The sequence below is a fragment of the Pezoporus flaviventris genome, unplaced genomic scaffold (genome assembly GCF_033815535.1).
Source record: "Pezoporus flaviventris isolate CSIRO_AGI_PZ_B2104156 unplaced genomic scaffold, CSIRO_AGI_Pfla_v1 ptg000002l, whole genome shotgun sequence".
Taxonomy (NCBI): Eukaryota; Metazoa; Chordata; class Aves; order Psittaciformes; family Psittacidae; genus Pezoporus; species Pezoporus flaviventris.
Window position 1 is genome coordinate 83123000 of NW_026892550.1, and position 19043 is coordinate 83142042.

Genomic DNA, 19043 nt, shown 5'->3' on the forward strand with positions numbered 1-19043 from the left:
CCTCAGCAGGCTAACTTGTGTATTTAAAATTATTAGCTTTCTAAACATAGACCTTTCTTGCATAAACATGAAATCAGCATTACAAGACAAAATGTACTAGAAATCTGTACGTTTGCCCAAAATGAAGTAGGCCAGCAAAACAACGCCTCGCAATTACAAGTCAGTAGTAAAAAACACTACAAGGACTGAAAAAAAATTAGAATCTAACATTACTCAAAGTTTCTCAACTCACTGTCTCAGAGGAAAGTCTCCCCCTTTCCCACAGCTCTTGTTGAGTTTTTGAACTGTTTTCATTTCACTGTGTACATTACTGAAATGAAAAAAGGGACTGCAAATTTCTTCATTATCTTATACTTAGTTGAACTGATTAGACTGCAGGGCGGAGAGAAGGGAAAGAAATAAGACATGAAAAGAAAGACAAAGACAAGAGTTCTGGCTCCATACAAACTTGTTTGGATCCCAGAAAAATTTCCCAGAACAGATGTTAAGACATGGAAAAAGCACAGGCCAGACTTGGGACTTAAGCATGTAATTTAACTGCCTCAAGTAACATATTACAGGGAGAAAGCATTGAGTCTGACATAACTTGGATTGCCAGCAGGACCAGATGGTTTACTTAAATCACAAGCTAATAAACCTTTACACAAAATAAGAGGGAAATGAATTATGGTTTCATCATAGCCCCATTTTCGTTAAAGCAGTAGGGTGGCTTTAGGTACTCTTAAAGACTCTATCCAAGACACTTAACTAAATTCCTGGCTATTCTGAATTAAAGAAACAACTTCCAAATTCTCATAGATACTGGGAAAGCTGTTAGGCATAGCTTTTTGAAAGCTAAATATATCAGAGGAAAATGAGAGAAATAAGTAAGCAGTGACAAGAAAAATCTCTTCTCCCCGACAAAATTAAAATGCAATTTCTGATTTGTAAGGTAAGGACAGCCCTCAACTAGGAGAACAGCTGAAAGCTCTGCCACACTGACAGCAGAAGGGCATGAAGCAGAATGTCTCTGCCCTACCACACAGGCTGGAGCTCTGGCTCCAATTCAAGCCCCTCTTATTCACAATCAGTGCATGAGTATACATATGCCTGTAGGGGTACAGAGGATTGCATCACGGCTGCTGGTTTCTCCACTATGACAATGCGACCACCACTAATCCTTTTGAAGCAGATACGTAAGGCATTAAGATCCTTTACCTTAATTTTTATTCTGTAATTGCTGGCACTCTAAAGATACACTAAGGTGAACAGATGTTCACCTAAAAAGAGCATTCTTCCCTACACTATACATATCAACCTATATTACTGCCTCACTTGTTCTGTGTGGTCACTGTTAAAAAACATTGCCACAGGATCCTATGCAGACAAGTGAAAAACTTTTTTTCTTCACAAGCTGGAATTCCTTAGCCAAAGATCCAATCTAAAGACGCTTGGAAATAAACATAGCAGAATATCGTGCAACAATTAAGATGTTTCTATACATCACATTTACCTTCATCTCAAAGTGGATGCCAGATTTATAGCACATCTTTTGCCAAGGTCAACCATGGACAGCATCAGAGGGCTCTGTCAGACTGCACACATAGGAGTTCTATTTTGTTTGCAACAGAGGGGAGTTAGTGTCTGGTGGATTATCGGTTTTCCAGAGAAAAGGCAAGATTTTTCAGATAATGTGTAATATGCAGCAGTACTTTTAGGGATGAATTCTGTGTTTGTTTACATTAGTGTGTAAAGACTTAAGTCTTTGTGCCTCTGTTTTTCAGGTTGTTATGATATTGCACATTCAGCATCCCTGTTAAAATAGTGTTTTAGTGGCTTAAAAGAACTGGTGTTACCGTCCTATTCTTACATTATTATATGGGAAAAAGGAGAGGAGAAAGAGAACAAAAGACTATGGTCTGAAAAGCTGCAAGATACTGTAGTTGAATGCAAATTTTCTTATCACTGTGAAAGTGAGATACTTAGCTGATGGCTCTTATTTTCATGAGTTGGCCTCTCAACAAAATCTTTCATTATAAAAAAAGCACCTGATAATGAAGAGAAGTTAATACTCCATATTGATCCTTATTCTCTGTCCACTGATAGATCTAGGCAATGAAGAGCACTAAAATTAGACTGATCAGATACCTGACATTATTATGTTACTCCTACAGAAGCCACAGAAATAGAAATATGTAAGTCTTTGTCAAGGATTATGTTACTTGAGTAGCAATCAAAAGTGCTTTTTGCTTATACTTGGAGAGCACTGAGCTCTGTATGAAGGAGGAGGAATCAAAATTCACAGATGTTTGGAAAAAAGAGAACTACTGAGCCGCCAGACTTCAGGACTGATTAAGTCACAGCTGTGTCCTGTTAGGATGTTGGAGGTAGATTTGACAGTTCTATCTCCTAAGCAAGGGCCATACGCCATATAAATAAGCAACAGCCTACTGCTGGGACAAGAGCTCTTGAAAAAGAAGCAGTAATTGTCTCTGCTTAACAGATACAAAATATTTGAGTCAGGCCTGGTAAAAAATGTATATATAATCCTGATTTCTACTTACAACAGAAACCTGATGTAGTCGCTGTTATCTGAAGACTATAACAAGTTACAATTTTATTTCTGCATTTCCCTCAAGTGGCACAATTGTCCTACAAAATATATTCATTATGTTTTTTAACGCTTGCAACCACACCAAAGAAAGCTGTCCTGCTTTATGTTACATGGATCTGTAAACTTAGGAAGCTGTCTTGTGTTTATTTCCTGTGGCTAGCAATGAATCTCTCCAGCCCCTCGGGAACACAGCAGCAACCACTAAGGATAATAAACAACCTTCCAAAAACCTAGATTTTTATCACTTTTAAATAGCTCTACAGAAGCAGAGAGACTAGAATATAGCACATTCTGCACAGTTTTGTACATACTCATTCAGCATAATGTCTTACATCCAAACAGAATTCTCTAGAATTGTGGTTAATTCACGATACTCCAGTCACAACTCTAGAAATGGACATCTTCAAAATAATGTGACCTTTCTTAGGGTACATCTGCTCTGTGATTGCTGCTAAGGTAGCAGTAGCAATTGGTCCAAAGGAAGCCTTTCAGCTCAGACTAATTGTCCAAGGATTTCGGGAGGTTTCCAGAAGCCTTCTGTAGATCATGCTGATCTCCATTTTGCTGGATTTCAGTTTCAGGTTAACTAGGATAGGTCACCATGGTAGACAGTTTAGACATAACTGAACAAAATTCAAAGTAAATACTTAACTGCTGCGCTACATAGCATAGCTTGTCAATTTATATAGCAAAGACTGATTTTTGACTTTACAAGGAGAAAAATTCTGGGATGACGTATTACCTCACTACAAGTAGTGAAAAAATGGTATGCTCAACTTTAACACTCTTCTCCCAGAAGACATTAAGGATCATGAACACAAATACATGAAAGCACTGTTATTATGTGAAAGCATACGCATTGCCACATGAAGGTTAAACATGTGGCTACCTGAAGAAGTACAGTCTCATTGGCAAGCTCAGCAAAGTTTCCGCCTCTACTAGTTTGAGGAAGCAAATCTTAAGCATCGTAGTTAACAGAAAGCAAATAGCAGAACCTAACCACAGTAACTAGACAGTAATCCCACTGTACCAAGCCAGGGAACTCAGGCTAAAATTCAGTGAAGGGTTTGAAGGAATCTGATGGTAAACAGCAGTATAGCAAAGTCCAAAAGCTTTTGTTTAAGTAGGAAATGTTTCAAAAGAAGAGGCATCCTCAATTTAATGAACCTGAAGTTTGTTACTCTTCTGTGTTTCTCTGTAGAGGTCTGGAAAGAAATACACTTTATTTTCTTGCATTTCACGGATTTAGGGAAATAAAATGATAATGTCAGAAAAAGAGCATGTATTTTAGATTTACAAACCTAATCCATAAGACCAATGAACTTTTCTAATACTCTACATATTATTGTATCACACTTGCATCTAAGATCACAGTTAAAGAATACAACTGGAAAATGTAACAGAAATTCTAAATTAACAAATTGTAACACAAATATTCTCTTGGGTCCTTACAATTCCAAGCAAGCATTAATGTGACCAAATATGCAAGACTTTGATTTTCTCTTGAGCCACAACAAATAAAATACTGTCTAGAGGTAAGTATGTGAGAACATTATGGAACAGGTAGAGAGATGACAGGATAGAACTTTGTCAGGAATACTTGACTGTTATAAAAGGCATCATGTGAAATCAGTATTTATCTATTAAACAATAAAAACGGATAAAATCCAGACAAAAAGATAACACTTGCACCAAATTTCTATATATCAGTTTCCACCAGTGTTTCTCATCTCATTAAACGTAAAGGTGACTTACACGGTGAAATCCTTCATGTATATTTTGAACAGAAGTTAACTGTCCTTTCAGTGTCCCAAATTCTCCTAAAAGTCATCAAATTTTGCGCACTTTGCAATCTTAAAGGAGTGCAATGAATTAAACAGAAACAAAGTCACCATCCCTGGCGGTATTTTAAATACATGTAGATGTGGCGCTTACAGACATAGTTTAGTGGTGGACTTGGCAGTGCTAGGTTTATGGTTGGAGTGGATGACCATAAAGCCCTTTTCCAACTTAAACTGTTCTATGATTCTAAAATATTTAGAAGTTTTCCCCCTACAATATTACAAAAAGATCTGTCTCAGATTTTTCTGGGCATGATTTCTTCTCCTCTGTTACAGTTCTTAAGAAGTACATTACTGAACACAAAAGGAATTACATACCGTCCCATGTAAGGAGTGTGACACAACACGAATCTGTATTTTTAAAGGAAGAAGCTACATAATCTATTTAAATACCTTGGTAGAAGTAGTAACTTTAGGGGGAAGCAGTGATTCTAAAAATGTCTCCTAGTATATTCATTGACAAAGACACGGTACACAGTCGATTTTACCCAAAGTGCCAAAGTGCAATCTCTAACTGATGGAAAAGAATCAGACAAAAGAATTAAAAATAAAGAAATTGCTTAAACACAATGGCAAGACTACACTTCAGGCTGACAACTGACTTAAAAAGCCCTTTAGAAAAATTATCAGTAAAAGAAATTAAAATGTGAGGCTTTAGTAAAGATTTTTTTCTTAATATGAATTAAATACACAAGTAACTTTGCACATGAATGTATATACATACACTCAAAATTAGTTTGGCAGACTTCTATAGAAAGGAGCTGTGTAGAAAATATTCAAGAGAAGTTCAGCCAAAGACAATGTAAACTGCTTAGAAAAATCAGTGGGAAGCAATAAGGCTCAGGCACCTCCACCCCCAAACCATACTTTGGATTAATGCCTTGATCTCCAATCACTTGATTTATCAAACTTCTCATAAGGAGATACAGAAGAGGCAAAACCATTAATTAAAGGAAAACTGTCTATTACAGAGCAGTCAGAATTCTGATATTTCTGTGGTGCTCAGAAAACACCCTATAGGTAACTCATTCATGAGAAATTCCACTTTATATTTTCCATTTGCAGAGACTGGTAGGAAGTAACTTAATGTGTGAGAATTTGTGCTCTGAAATAATTCCAAAATTTAACATGTTTTAGAAAATATTTTAGAACTATTTCAGTAACAGTATGCTCAGTAAAAAAGGTATGTGTTTTAATTTAGTTTGAATTTTTAGAAGGTACGTGATAGGATAGGGTCTGATATAGAGTATTTCTGTTTTAAATGTAGCTTCTATTCTCACAAGAAAATGTAATCTAAGTAATATACGCTAGAAAGTTAAAACAGGACAAGAATGATGGTCTGATGGAAGTACAAATGAGGGGTTTCATTAAAAAAATTAGGTAGAATTTATCTAAGTAATTTATAGGTAAGACAGAAAAAGCTCTTGGAGGCTGCACTCTACATTCAAACCTTTGCAGTCCTTGTACCTGCTACAGAAATCCTGGTGAATAGAAGACAGGGAAAAAGGAGACATCTGTGAAGAAGGTCCTAGTTGAATCATTAACCTATTTCATATTTATTTTTACTAAATAAGCAGATATGAATTCTGAAGTAGATGTATGTGACAGAGAATTTCAGGAGTCTTGTTATCAACATATTTTACATGTAATATGTACCTGAAAGAATATTAGATCCTGCAGAAATAACTTACAGAGACAGTGGAAGAAAGCAATTAGCATAAGAAAATACATTCAAACAATAGATTACCATTACAGTATTCAGTCTTCTATTTTTCCCAAAAAAGCAAAGCAGAGAAACCCGCCCTTTGCAAGGTAAAAAGATAGTGTATGAACACAGATGTAGCTATTTATAGGTCTACATACTTAAAATTTCACTTAAAATTTCCCATTGAGAGCCATAACTGCAAAAAAATTTGATGGAAGGTGTCAAGATCAGACGGCTAAGTTGGAAATTTCAATTTAAGTAACTACTTTAAGGAAGAAAGGAATGAACTAGTAACGGCCAGTATTTCATGTGTTTATTTGCCATAACATTATAGGGTAAGGAGTTAGATGGCAGCAGGAGTTGATATTCATGCGAGAACAGAGCTGCACTATTATCAGCAGAAATACGATTTAAATTTCTAAAACCTGCTGCTTTTCAAATTTGAAGGAAATAAACAAAGATAGAGAAACATACGTTGCAGTCAGGCAGGGCACCATCTCACTCATAGAAATAGCAGCCTATTGTAAAAGCCACAATAACAGTTTCTGGAAAAAATATTTTTAGTAATAATACTAAGCAATTCCTGCCTCCACTTCTCAGTCCTGCCCTCATAGTTCAGTGTTCCCTCAGATGTTCCTCAAGTTCTGCCTGGGGATCCACGAACCAGATCAGCAAACTGGTTCCCAGGAAAAGAGTACTTCAAAAAATCAGATCATTCTTACTACGAATTAGGTCTGTCCTGGGTTCAGCTGTAACGGTTATTTTATTCCTTCCTAGTAGGTGGTGCAGTGCTGTTTATAAACTGGCAGGAGCTACCCAGAAGGGCCAGATCGCTGCTCGGGTCCGACTGGGTATCAGCTGACGGATGGTGAGCAATTCCATTATGCATCACTTAGGTTTATTGTTTTCTTTTTTTTTTTTTCCCTTCCTTTTTTAGTTTTATATTCTCTCTCCTTGTTATTTCCCTTGTCATTAGTAGTAGTAGTTTTACATTATACTGTAGTTATTGGATTGTTCTGATCTCAGCCCGAGGGGTTTACATTCTTTTGATCCTCCTCTCCATCCCACCTGGAGCAGGGTGCGGAAGAAAGGGAGCAGTGAGCGAGCAGCTGAGTGGTTCTGAGTTACAGGCTGCACTTAAACCAAGACAGTCCTTTTCACAACATGGCCCCAGAAGGACCCAGGCTCAAAAAACTGAAGGGACATGCACTGAAGTATGTGAGTGAAAGTCAGCAAAGTGAGGGCAGGCATAAGTACCTTAGGTCAGTACACACTTATAAACTATGCCTTCCAAATGAAGGCTCAAAATGTAAGTAATTCTAATATTGTGCTCCTTTAGCCAAGGACCTGACACTAATTATTGTCACTGAATCAACAAACCTGAACTTCTGTTTCACTTTATTCCACAAAAAGGGCCTTATTCTTTCATGAAGACTGAAACACATTTCCAGCATTGTCCTGAGAATGGTGCTGATTATGACTAAGCTGATATAGAAGATAACCTCCTGCCTTCCACTGCAAGAGAAGGGATGGTAAGATGCACCAGGTCAGCTTTAGTCAGAGGGAGACATCTTGTCGTATATAGGGTATTACACAGTTAACCTACTGCCAAAGTTAGTACACACTGCCAGAATATTTCCAAACACTGCATTAAAGAGAGCAAGATTTTAATCTGAAATGTGTCTTTGAGAACCATGAAATACTGAGTAGCTTCATGGACACTGTAATTCAAACCTGAAGCCTGTAAAATAGCAGGAAACCATACATCATGACAAAATGGAGGGTAGGATTACACAACACAAGGCTACAAAACTAACATTAAATACTGGGGCAGAGGTACACACAAATGAGATGTCCTCATACCTTGAACCACTTAAAGCCAAAATGGTTGACCTCATGCACTGATTCATTAAACAGCTTCAGACAGGCAGTAAAGTGGCAGAATGGTAGAAAACAAGATAAACAGAAGAGAGGAAAGAAAAAGCATGCAATTAAAAGCAAATTATAATACATTTGGACAACATTGACATTTGAAAATCACACATATCACTCATACTTGGTCTAGGAATGTTCCTAACCTATCGTTTGTTTATAAAACCAAAAGAATTAGCCATTAATATCATATGGAAAACAGAACTCTGCATTTTAAAACTGAAGCTATCTAAGGGTGTCTGTTACAACTCTACGAAGAGCCACCACAGAACATGATAAAACAAAGAGGGCATTCTTTTAAAGTAATTGAAGGAATATGAACTGAAAACCAGTTGAAGAAGTCTCTTCCTCACCTTGGAAAAAAAGCTGCTTGCCAGCACTTTATTACTTAACTGTATTTAACTGATAACAAAACAAAATCCCAAAGGACAAATGGGGCACAGCAGCTCTCCTGGTGCAGGCTGGAACAAGACACTCCTGTTGCTTTTCCTTTGTGCTGTCTTATTGATCATATTTTAAAAACTATAACTGGTCAGAGCTGGTAGTTTAGTTCTGCTGGAGTAAGACACTGCTGTCAATCAGTAAAGGTACAGATGTTGACTTTTCCCTCTTCCAATACTACTACTTTCAACCCATCCTTCTTTTTCCTCCTTCCTTCTGTATTGCAACATCCAAATTGTTTGGTTTTTTTCCCCCACAGTGCTGTTGCCCATCATATTCCACCAATCTTTTCCCACAAATCTTACTCCTCTTGGATCTCTTCCTCTCCTCTCAATCTCTCTCACTGATGCTTATGGCTTATTGAGCCTCAGACTCCACATTTCTTTGCCCTGCCTCATCTTTCAGATTGTACACCCAATCTGAACTCTCCATTCACCAGGTATTTCCCTTTCCACCAAGCTCTGACCATTTGACCTCACTGTGTGCCTCTCATCAGGCTTTGATAGTGTATTCTTTTGAAAAGTCTCCTTACTGCCAAATTTGAAATTTGTGCATATTCCCAAAGCATTGTTCTCTTCCCATATTCTTGTTTTAGGATGCCTCATGTATAAATAAAGCTTCACTTTTATAACAACAGTTCGCTGTTTTACTAACCCAGACTTATTTCTTCTATCCATATTAAACCTGCTGCTAACAGCTCACACTGGAGACATCTATGAGGAGCTCATGCTCAAGACAATAAAAAAGAGATCTCCTTTGCATCCTGTGACTGAATCTTCCTTACTAATTCATTTTTTTTCCATCTAGGACAGAACTTCCATATTTTTGTTAAACTTGATAGTATCTTTGACTCAAACTTCTTTAAACTTTATTTTTAAAATCTTGCAGAATTTCTTTCATGGAATATCTCAAATATAAGTCTTTTTTGACTGCATCTGTATTATTGAAGTTCTTTGGTAGGATTTCTTCCGTGTTTGGACCTAAGCATAAATCATTCTTGTGCAGGTTGTGCCCATTTGTGAAGTAATCTCCTTGCCTGTAGCTTTGATCATGTTAATGCTACAAGCATACCTCTTTGCTAGTGAATCAAATGTAAGCTACCCATTCTTTGAAAACTGTACTCCACCCCCTTTTCACTTTTAATACTGAGATGACCTGTGACCATCCTCTAGTAAAGGCCCACATTATGTGTGCATGGAATTTGTAAATGTTCATCTTTGTGCTTACTTCCCTAACTTCAGATACTTCTAACCTTTACAAAATTAACACACTCTACCTTCTTCAAAAGTTCCCCCCCAAAAATTCACGAAGCCATATGCATCTTGTTCTGCATTTTTACCATAGACTTCAAAGAGTGAGTTCTATATGCTTCTAGGTGCTCAAAGAATACAGAAATGGCCACTTTGTCTTGTAACAAAGAAATTCAAACATTACGACATCCTAGGCACCAAATCACATACTACTTATTTTCGCATCTCAGCATAGAACCTTCTCCCTTGTGAGCTATGTATTTTCCTTTCAAGGAGATCTAACCTTTGATGTGTTATTTACTACCTGGTTAACTTCTCTGTTTCATGCAATTTTTTAAAGGCTACAAGAACATTGGAAAGAAGGCATTCTTGAAAGTGAATTCCATAACACTGTCTAGGATCTCAGGGTACAGCAACCAGAATTATTCTCAGAATGACTATCAGTGAACAGCTGAGCCTGACTCTAGTCTAAAAAAGAAACAGTTGCTTTCTTCTTCCTGAAAATTGGATTATTACTAACACATTTATATCCTCTTTTTCATTGAAGTCTGTGATATATGTTGGGAAAAACCTCTTAAAATAGTTTAAAGTGCACTTAGTCAGAACTTCTTTTATTTAAATAACTAAGAGAAGATCACGCCATTGCAATGCAACTGCAACCGACCAAATGCTCCTGTTTGCTAATTATGGGCAAGTAAGGAAGAGTGAAAGATATTGAAGAGGCCCACAAAAAGCACAGTAAGAATGCTAGGTTCAGCCTCTCCTTTAAAAATTTTATCAAATTCTCATGGAATTTTATTCACTACTTATGGTATGTTTTCTTAATGATTACTTACATGAGTTAAAATCAGGCACATATATGACCCTTCCGAGCATCTTGTCAGTGGCACAGAATCAGTTGATGCATAGAAGTTTATACCTGAGGCTTCAGCACACAAATATGTATTTTCTGTGTGTATGCTTGGCTCAAGCTAAGGGATTTGTCTCTTTATCCAGTTGTTTTGCAAGCGCAATGAGACCATGGTTCACAAACCCAACTATGCTAATAAAAATCATCATCTTAAAACACTTTCAATGAATAACACAGTGAACCTACGTAAGGATACACATAGGAAGATAGCTTTTACAGGCAAGGCAGATCAGAAGAGTTACTACTTAAAATAGTATTTTAAATCTCAGGATACCTTATATTTCTTTTTAACTTCAAGAAAATATTACCTATGAAATACAACTTATCATGAAGGCTTTGCAGACTTTTTGAGTTGTTACCTAATGTTGGAACAGTGATACAGGATTGTCAAACAAAACCATCTGTGTTTCATGGTAGAGTAGGGAAAATAGTACTTTACTGTCTGGTTACTTTCCTAAGAAGACTCCCAGTGACTTTATAAGATTGCAGACCTGTTTCTCAGCATTCATCCTGGCTGACTCCTCTTGTGCTAGCACCATTTCCCGCTCTGCAGTTATCTGAACACTTTCTCTGAGTGCCTCTTCCAATTCTTCAATCCGATCATCCTTTTTACGTAGATTGTCCTGGAAAATGACGGGAGACCAGGTGAAGATGGCTTGTTTGGAATCACAGCCTTTTAATCAACCATGTTTTATGCCAACCAAAATGTGTTTCTCCCTCCCAAGGTGCAACTGCAGGCAAATTATCTTCGCAGAGAGGAGAGAAAGATGAAGTGATGCAAGAGTAGGAGGAAGATTACAGCAGAGAAGAAGAAAGCTAGCAAAGCAGGACCTGAGAGAAAGAGCGCTTGCCCTCCATGTTGGATATACCAGAGTCCTCTCAGATTATACAGCATAGGGTTGTTGGTAAATAAAAATTAGTAAGCAGTTCCAAAGAAGCACAGAAGCCAGAATTCATGGGAACACAGCAGGCATTGCCCATTTGCTCACACATTCACAAGCAGGTGTGGTAAGAAGGGGAACATTTCACTGCAGTTTGGAATTTGCCATTTCCAAGTTAAGGGGAAGAAAAGTAAACATTAACCCAATAGTTTTCCATTGTTCGGATTAAGTCTTTAAGGAAGTTTTTAATCAAAAATTCTCTAAGAATTATGAAGGATTCATCTGGGCTGTCTGAATCTCAGACATTCAAGTATCAAGACTACCTTAAAATTTATTCTTTGATTAGAAGCATCTTCACAATTGCAAGTTCAGATGTCCCACATATATTCAAACAGTATGGAAGAAAACCGTATTGCTCCTCAGAAAACATACTGTTTTACTGGTTTATGTAACAGTGTAACTTAGAAAAAATATATACAAAATGGTATTTGTAAAGAAGATCCTCCTTACTTTAATACTGCTAGGAAAATAAATGTGTATCTCCTGCTTCTGCTGTAACAGCTTGGACAGAAGCCTACAAAGCAGGCTGTTCTGACATGTATATATGAATTGTCTTGGACCAATAGCTACTTAACAAATCTATCAGAAATGAGCAGCTTGATGGAAGACTTCTGCATTTCTTGACTTGCAGATTGGCTTAGATCATCGGATTCAGATGAGATATTAATGCATGTTTAAGTTACCACATGGGCTTTTTAGCCATCTCAGCAGTAGTGGAAGAATAAAAAATGTTTCTCTTTGTTTCTTGCATTTTGCTTTTTGTCAGATTTACCTCTCTCTTTGTCTTCTGACCTTTTGTATTTAGGATTGAAATTTTCCACTGTTTCACTGAAAGTGTTTCACACCATATAAAGAATAAGGAAAAAGATGACTGACTTGGAAAAAAATTGACCTTGCAACCTTCATAATGCAAGAATTAGTCACTGGAGTTTAAAGAATGAACCTGACTTACTCCTTAATTCCTGCTTTCAAGAACTTAGGATATATCACCAAGGATACCTGTTACAGGAACACCATTTCTGGCAGTCTTAAAACTGCCACTTTCAATGAGAGTGCTCCAACAGAGATGCAAAGCTTTGTATCAGACCAGTGCAAGACCCCTGGCACCACTGCCTTTGCACAGAGAAAGGACTGTATTCAACCACTAAGCACAGGTGACAGTATTTGTTAGGCTTTGCAGGCATACTGATGGTTACTTTCCAAAATGGATTCACAGGGCAAGTAATTGCTGATTTCCAAAGAAACAAACCGAGAGATAAATTTCTAAAATAGGAGTTGCAGAACATGTTTTAATACTATTTGAATCTTTCTGAAACACTGAGAATATCTTCCACAACTACTTTATGGTTATTGAGTAGCTTAACTGAAGATTCATACAAAAGATGAATAACAAGTTTACAGAAAACCTCAGAATATTAACTGTTGCCAGACATGAATAATATTTACTTGCTTATCTGCATTACACAATAAATATTGATTGTGCCTCTTGATATATTATTCACAGATTGCCAAGTATGGAAGTGTAGCTCTCCACTTCAAACAACAGAAGTGGGAATGCTTCATTTGAACAGTTACATGTAAAATGGAAAGTGCTTTAAAATAAGATTGCAGAATAAAACATTCTAACACATAATGTAAGAGGTGAATTTGATATTGTATTAATACCATATAGTGCTCAATTCAGACACATGAACTCTTGAAGGACAGGAGGAAGAGCAATTGGTGATACCAAAACTGATCAAGACAGTGACATATAAAATGCACTTGAAAAAAGAAATAAATCTATATCCATATAGAATTACTTTTCCTAAAATAATAGATGAACTTAAACATACATGGTAGATGGTTGCAAGTTAAAATACTCCAGTGTTGACTACAACCAGCTACCTAGAAACAAGGATCTTTTATGTTCAGCCTAATACTAACAACCCACCCAGTAAGGAGACATCAGTTACAAGTTTTCACTTTGTCTCAGACAAACCTAGTTAAAAGACGTGCAAGTTTACTCTTGTAAAGGTGTCACCTTACAAAAGCATAGCGATGCGATGCCTGTCGGGAGCAGGAAATAGTTGCATGGCCAGGTAGCACCTCCACTGGTGCAGAATAGTTTCAAAGCTATTCTTTTAAATAATTGCTTTGTTTCCAGCTTTTTGATTCATAACTAATTGATCAGCATGTGAATAATTCTTCTTTAAAAGACAAACTGTTTCAATCAAAACATACTAATTAGAAAAAAACTAAATAAAAGTGAACCAGCATTTGCCTTTTAACCTACCAGCATGTTTTTTGAGTTGTTTGGCTCTAACTCTCAAAACATGTCAGACTCACACTGACCTTCAACCCATGCTGCTGCTTTCCTCTTTTTAGTTACATGAAGTGTTCTATCTTTATTGGGATAAATATGCTTTAAACTCTGGAGAAAAACTTCTGTTAATTGTAACTACAGTTACGACAGCTTTTTTTCCTGCAGTGACTGATCCTCTGAAGCAGTGGACTAGAGTACAACTTGAGTTGCTTCATACATATATATATCAGAATGTGACACTGAGGGCAAATTTATCTTCCTGTATTTTGATAAAACTGTAGAATAATAAACGCTGGCAGTCTCCTTTCATGAAGCTTACACAGAGAAAGAAAATAAATAAATATTACTTACCTGTACAGTAACTGGATTCTTCAAGATATATTACCTAACCAAGTATCTCTGTGACCCTCCCTTCTTCTCCTCCCAAGTCCAATATGCATGAGATTGCACAGCAGAGATGGAATTAAACTGGGATAGAGGAGAGAGCCCTGCCTTTATGCTCACTGGTGGCAGCACAAAGAAAATGAAAACCCCATCTGATACTATAGGAGTGCCAAGAGTTCAGGAACAATAAAAATTTTTGCTACCTATCCTATGACCCCATAGCAAAACTCATTCCAATACGTCTGTCTGACTGCCTGAAAGGAATAGGAGGTGCGACTGACGCACATTTCTGGTCTTTTTCTTCCACTTCAGGAAGGAAGTGGTAGGATGTCCAAGTGATACATGTTAAAAGGATGTATCAGTTTAATCTATCCTGCATTCATGTGATGTGTAATCTGTCATGAAGTTCTATGGAAGTGCACGAAAGAAGATATATGTTTTCACCGAGGCGTTTAGGTTCAATGAAATCTGAGGTATCCTGGCAAACTTCTTCATAACTGGGTGTTTAACTAGACTCAGAAAGGTTTTTATGGCCTAATTGCATTCTTTGAAATGGAATTAAGGTAGATTTCTTTAGTTAACTCTTGGGGAAGATTAGTAACAGTTTGAGAAGGCAGTGAAATGCTTAACTGCTAAAAATATTTCTAGGACTAACCAATCGCATAGGCAGAGAAACATCATTTTCATATAACCCTGTAATTAACGCACTCGCTGGTGCACCCATTTTAGCTGGGTGCTTTCATAAACCAGAAAGGAAGAACACAGTACTGGAAGCATTTCAAACTAGGAATAAATTATTTCTTAAACAGTGACATCATTACAACATTACAAGCACTTATTCCTATGAATTACTGCTCTTCATTATCATGTATGTCCTCAAAAAGCCACAACCCAGATAAAAACCCCAATGATAATGATCTCAGTCCATTCTAGATGGAATAAAACTCTCCCTAGAAAGAAAAATCCTGCTTTGTGAACTGACCTTCCTAAGTAAGTGGAACCTGGGAACTCAGGACTGTCAGCTGCCTCAAGTACTACTTAAAGCTTCCTCCTGGATACAAACTGTCATTTAGTTATTGACACAACAAATTCTTCACCAACATTTGGAGGCAGGCCATCTACAAATGTTAGGAATTTTCTGGTTAAAAAACACAAGGACCTGATCTCTACAGATCTCTGCAGCTCTAAAGTGCATGCTGGCTGACTAATAGGAAAAATTTAAATCTTACCAAGTTTCTCCCATAAAGTTCCCTGGCTTCCTGTCTTTGCCCGTAACCAGCAGGGGCACCAAATGTGAAAAAGGAAAAATTGGTTCTGCTGTAGTCAGCTCATTACTGAGGACTTCTGGCTTGTCATCTTAGGAGTCTACTAAAAGATGCCAAAACACTTTCACTAAATTATGGAAGGTGGGTTTCTGCAGTGCTGGTTAAAGTACTGCACTGCTGAACCCAGAAGGAAAGATGTTGTACCAAAATGAGAAGGCTACTCTTCAGAAGATGCCAATTGATGAAAATAAATGGATTTGTTAATTAATCTCTGCTTTTCTCTGAAAAATACTTGCAAAAACCTGCAGACCTTTTTAAAAAGGTCTTTAAGACCTTTAAGAGAATATACAATGTGAAGGTACTAAAAATTACAGTTTCATTTGATTTCAGAAGCAATCATAGGGCCTTAAAACTTAGGTGAGGCTTCTACATTCAGCTCTATCAACTACATGCAAAAGCCTTCAAAAGTCTTTGTACAAGAAGAACATGCCAAATTGGCACTTGTAAATACCTCTTACACTGATGAGACAATACTTCAACTTAATAGGTTTTCAAGAGTATACAGTGGCTAAATGTAGGCCATGGTACGTAACTTGAATGGTAGTTATCACAGAATCTAGCTCAAGAAGACTGTTTGGGGTCCCTGTGCAACTCATTCAAAGGACATGCCCATGGTGGATGGTTTCGCCCTCTGTATTCATTACCATTTCCTGAAGAAAATGGCAATAAAATACCCCACAGCATGCTGTCTTGAAAAACAGAATTGAAGACTACTTTATAAATTCCTGAAGAAGGAAATGCCTTTAGGGTAGTGTATGGCTTGGTGCCAAGATGTAGCATGAGCCTCAAACAAAGATCAAATACTAGAGATACTGATAATAAAACCAAAGTAACAGAGATGCAAACTACCATGTAAACAGCTGCTACTATATATATATATATATTGCTGGGCAAAACCAGGAGAGTTTATATAATAACCACAAATACTAATGCTAGTATCATCAATGTTGCATACAGCTGAGTTGATGCCCTCAGCTGGCAAAAGAACTTCAGTATCAGGGGTTACCTGTGATGGGGAAAGCTCTCTCTGTCTAAGCAGAAGCTGAGTATATCCAGTATTAGGTTTATATGAAGTCCCTGTATCTCACTGAGTGAGCCAAAGAGGGGTTTTTTCAAATACATGAAAAGCATATGTAGTTATCATGAGTTCCTGAATGAAAGGAACAGTCTAAGAGCTGAAAAGACAGAAACTGACAAGCAGGAGCTCTGTCACTAATGTTTTCTCATCTTTGGAGAGATCAGACCCAAGATGCATGACGGCTATCTCATCATGTCAACATCTGGAAAATTGCACCTGCCAAGTAAGACACATGGATTGGAATTAAAGCCTGACAAGTTGTATAAATGCAGAAAAATAACAACATGTGACAATGAAATAAAACTGCAGTAGAAGAATTTCATTTCACTAGGAGTTGAGAGGGAAGTGCAACAAAGCTGGCCATAGCACTGCTTATGCCACATTGAAAACATGAGGGACAGCAGGGGGTGATGAGTACATTCTCCTGAGAGTACCACAATGGAAAAAGAGAAGATGTGTACACCCAGGCTATGTGTGCACTGGAGGATCATCAGTTGCAGAAACAACAAAATGGATAAAAATTATTTCTAGACATGCTAAATTGAACAAGTGCATTAAAATCAGCACAGAGGAAAAAAAAAATCATAAGGAAACCAACAGTTCATGAGAAATGGCCAGTGAATTTTTCTTTTGAAATAGAAAGGCAGGAAATGGGGTGGTGTTTGGATGGCACTGTCCCTTGAATATCATTGCTGTAGGTTAGGACAACACTCAGGAGTAATTCAGGACTAAAAATGATGCTGCTAACAAAAATATTTGCTCCTGTGTACATGGGAAGGATGCACACTTTAAAAGTTACCTGTATGGACATTAACTTAAATGAAAATCACAAAATGTGCTCAAGTACAGACGTTTATAAAATAGAAAGAGTAAAAACAGGGAGGCAGCTGCTCTACCCTGCACAAAGTCCTCATAGCTACCTACCCCATAAAGGAAGAAAGAAAAAACCCCACACAAATTGTAAAATATGTCTGTAAAGTAACATGACAAATTTCTGATGGGAAACATACTGGTACCAAGATTAGTTACATAGAACCTAACCGAAGCAGTGAGCATCAGTTAAAAAAAAAAAAAAGCTTGTCTTTAGTTGCTAAGAAAATCAACATAGAATCAATTCATCCATCTGAAGTTATGTGAAATCATTTATGTTCTTAAACATACAGGTCTGTTGTGGTTTAAAACCAGGCAGAGGGCTTGTTCACTCACTTCACCCCCTTCTTGCCCTCCCCCTACTCCTGGAGGGACAGAGAGGAGAATCAAAAAGAATACAACTCCCCTGGGTTGAGATAAGAACAGTTTAGTAACTAAGGTATAACACAGATCACTACTGCTACCACCAATAATAATAATGATAAAGGAAATAACAAGGGAAGAGAATACAACACCTCACCACCAGCCAACCGATAACTCGCCCCCCCCCCCCCCCCCCCCCAGCCCGACCCAGCTCTGACCGATGCCTCCTCTAACCCTGCAGTCCCAGCCCTTCCGGGTAACTCCCAGTTACATCCTGGGCATGACGTGCTGTCGTATGGAATAGGGTTAGCTTGGGTCAGGTGTCCTGTCTCTGCTTCCTCCTGGCTTCCCCTCCTCCCTGGCAGAGCATGAGGCTCACAAAGTCCTTGGCCAAACCAAAACACCCTTGTTATCAGCTCTGTTCCCAGGCCAGAAGTCAAAACACTGCACTGCACCAGCTACCGAGGAGAAAAATGACTGCTACTGCTGAACCCAGGACAAGGTCACAAAGAAGTAGCAAAAAAATACAAAGAAATTGCAATCCTACACAATAGCATTAGCAGTGAATGACAGTTAAAACTAAAAGGAATAATTTTGAGGTATGTCAAGATGTAAATTACATTCCATATGTGAAACGCGTATAATCCTAAGGGCAAAATGTGCATGCACTTGTCCCTAAAACATATTTACATGGGAAAAAAATCACCCGAACACATTAAAATTGGAAAATTTTATGTTACCACCCAGGTGTGTTACTTTCAAAAAGTGTTTCCACAATATACAGCAGTTTTGTTCAACATCTGGAGCAACCTAAAATACACAGGGCTTGTGGTAATGGTAAGAAAGGATCCTAACTGATACTAGCTGAATTATGCCCATCATAAAGCCCTGTAATTTCTATTACCTTCTCTGCTATTGAAGAGGAATTCCACTGCAATCTAGATTATTTATACATTTCTTGAGGGAGAACAAAGAAAAAGAAGAAAAGGACATTTTTAGACACTATTACACAGGCCTAAAAGGGAAAGGCAAAACTGATTATTCCTATGAGAAACTGGCAACGTTTCTTCCTGATAACTGCCATGTTTTTGACACTTCTTTCCTG

The 19043-nt window shown here is 37.6% G+C and overlaps 1 protein-coding gene across 3 annotated transcripts in view; it reads right to left on the reverse strand.

The window, feature by feature from the left end:
- The window catches only part of ERC1 (ELKS/RAB6-interacting/CAST family member 1), a 295399-nt gene that overhangs the window by 111301 nt on the left and 165055 nt on the right, over positions 1-19043 (reverse strand). For all 3 annotated transcript variants that reach the window (XM_061444782.1, XM_061444783.1, XM_061444784.1), the window contains one exon: positions 11164-11295. In XM_061444782.1, coding sequence (XP_061300766.1) covers positions 11164-11295 — 132 coding nt within the window. The remainder of the gene's footprint in view (positions 1-11163; positions 11296-19043) is intronic.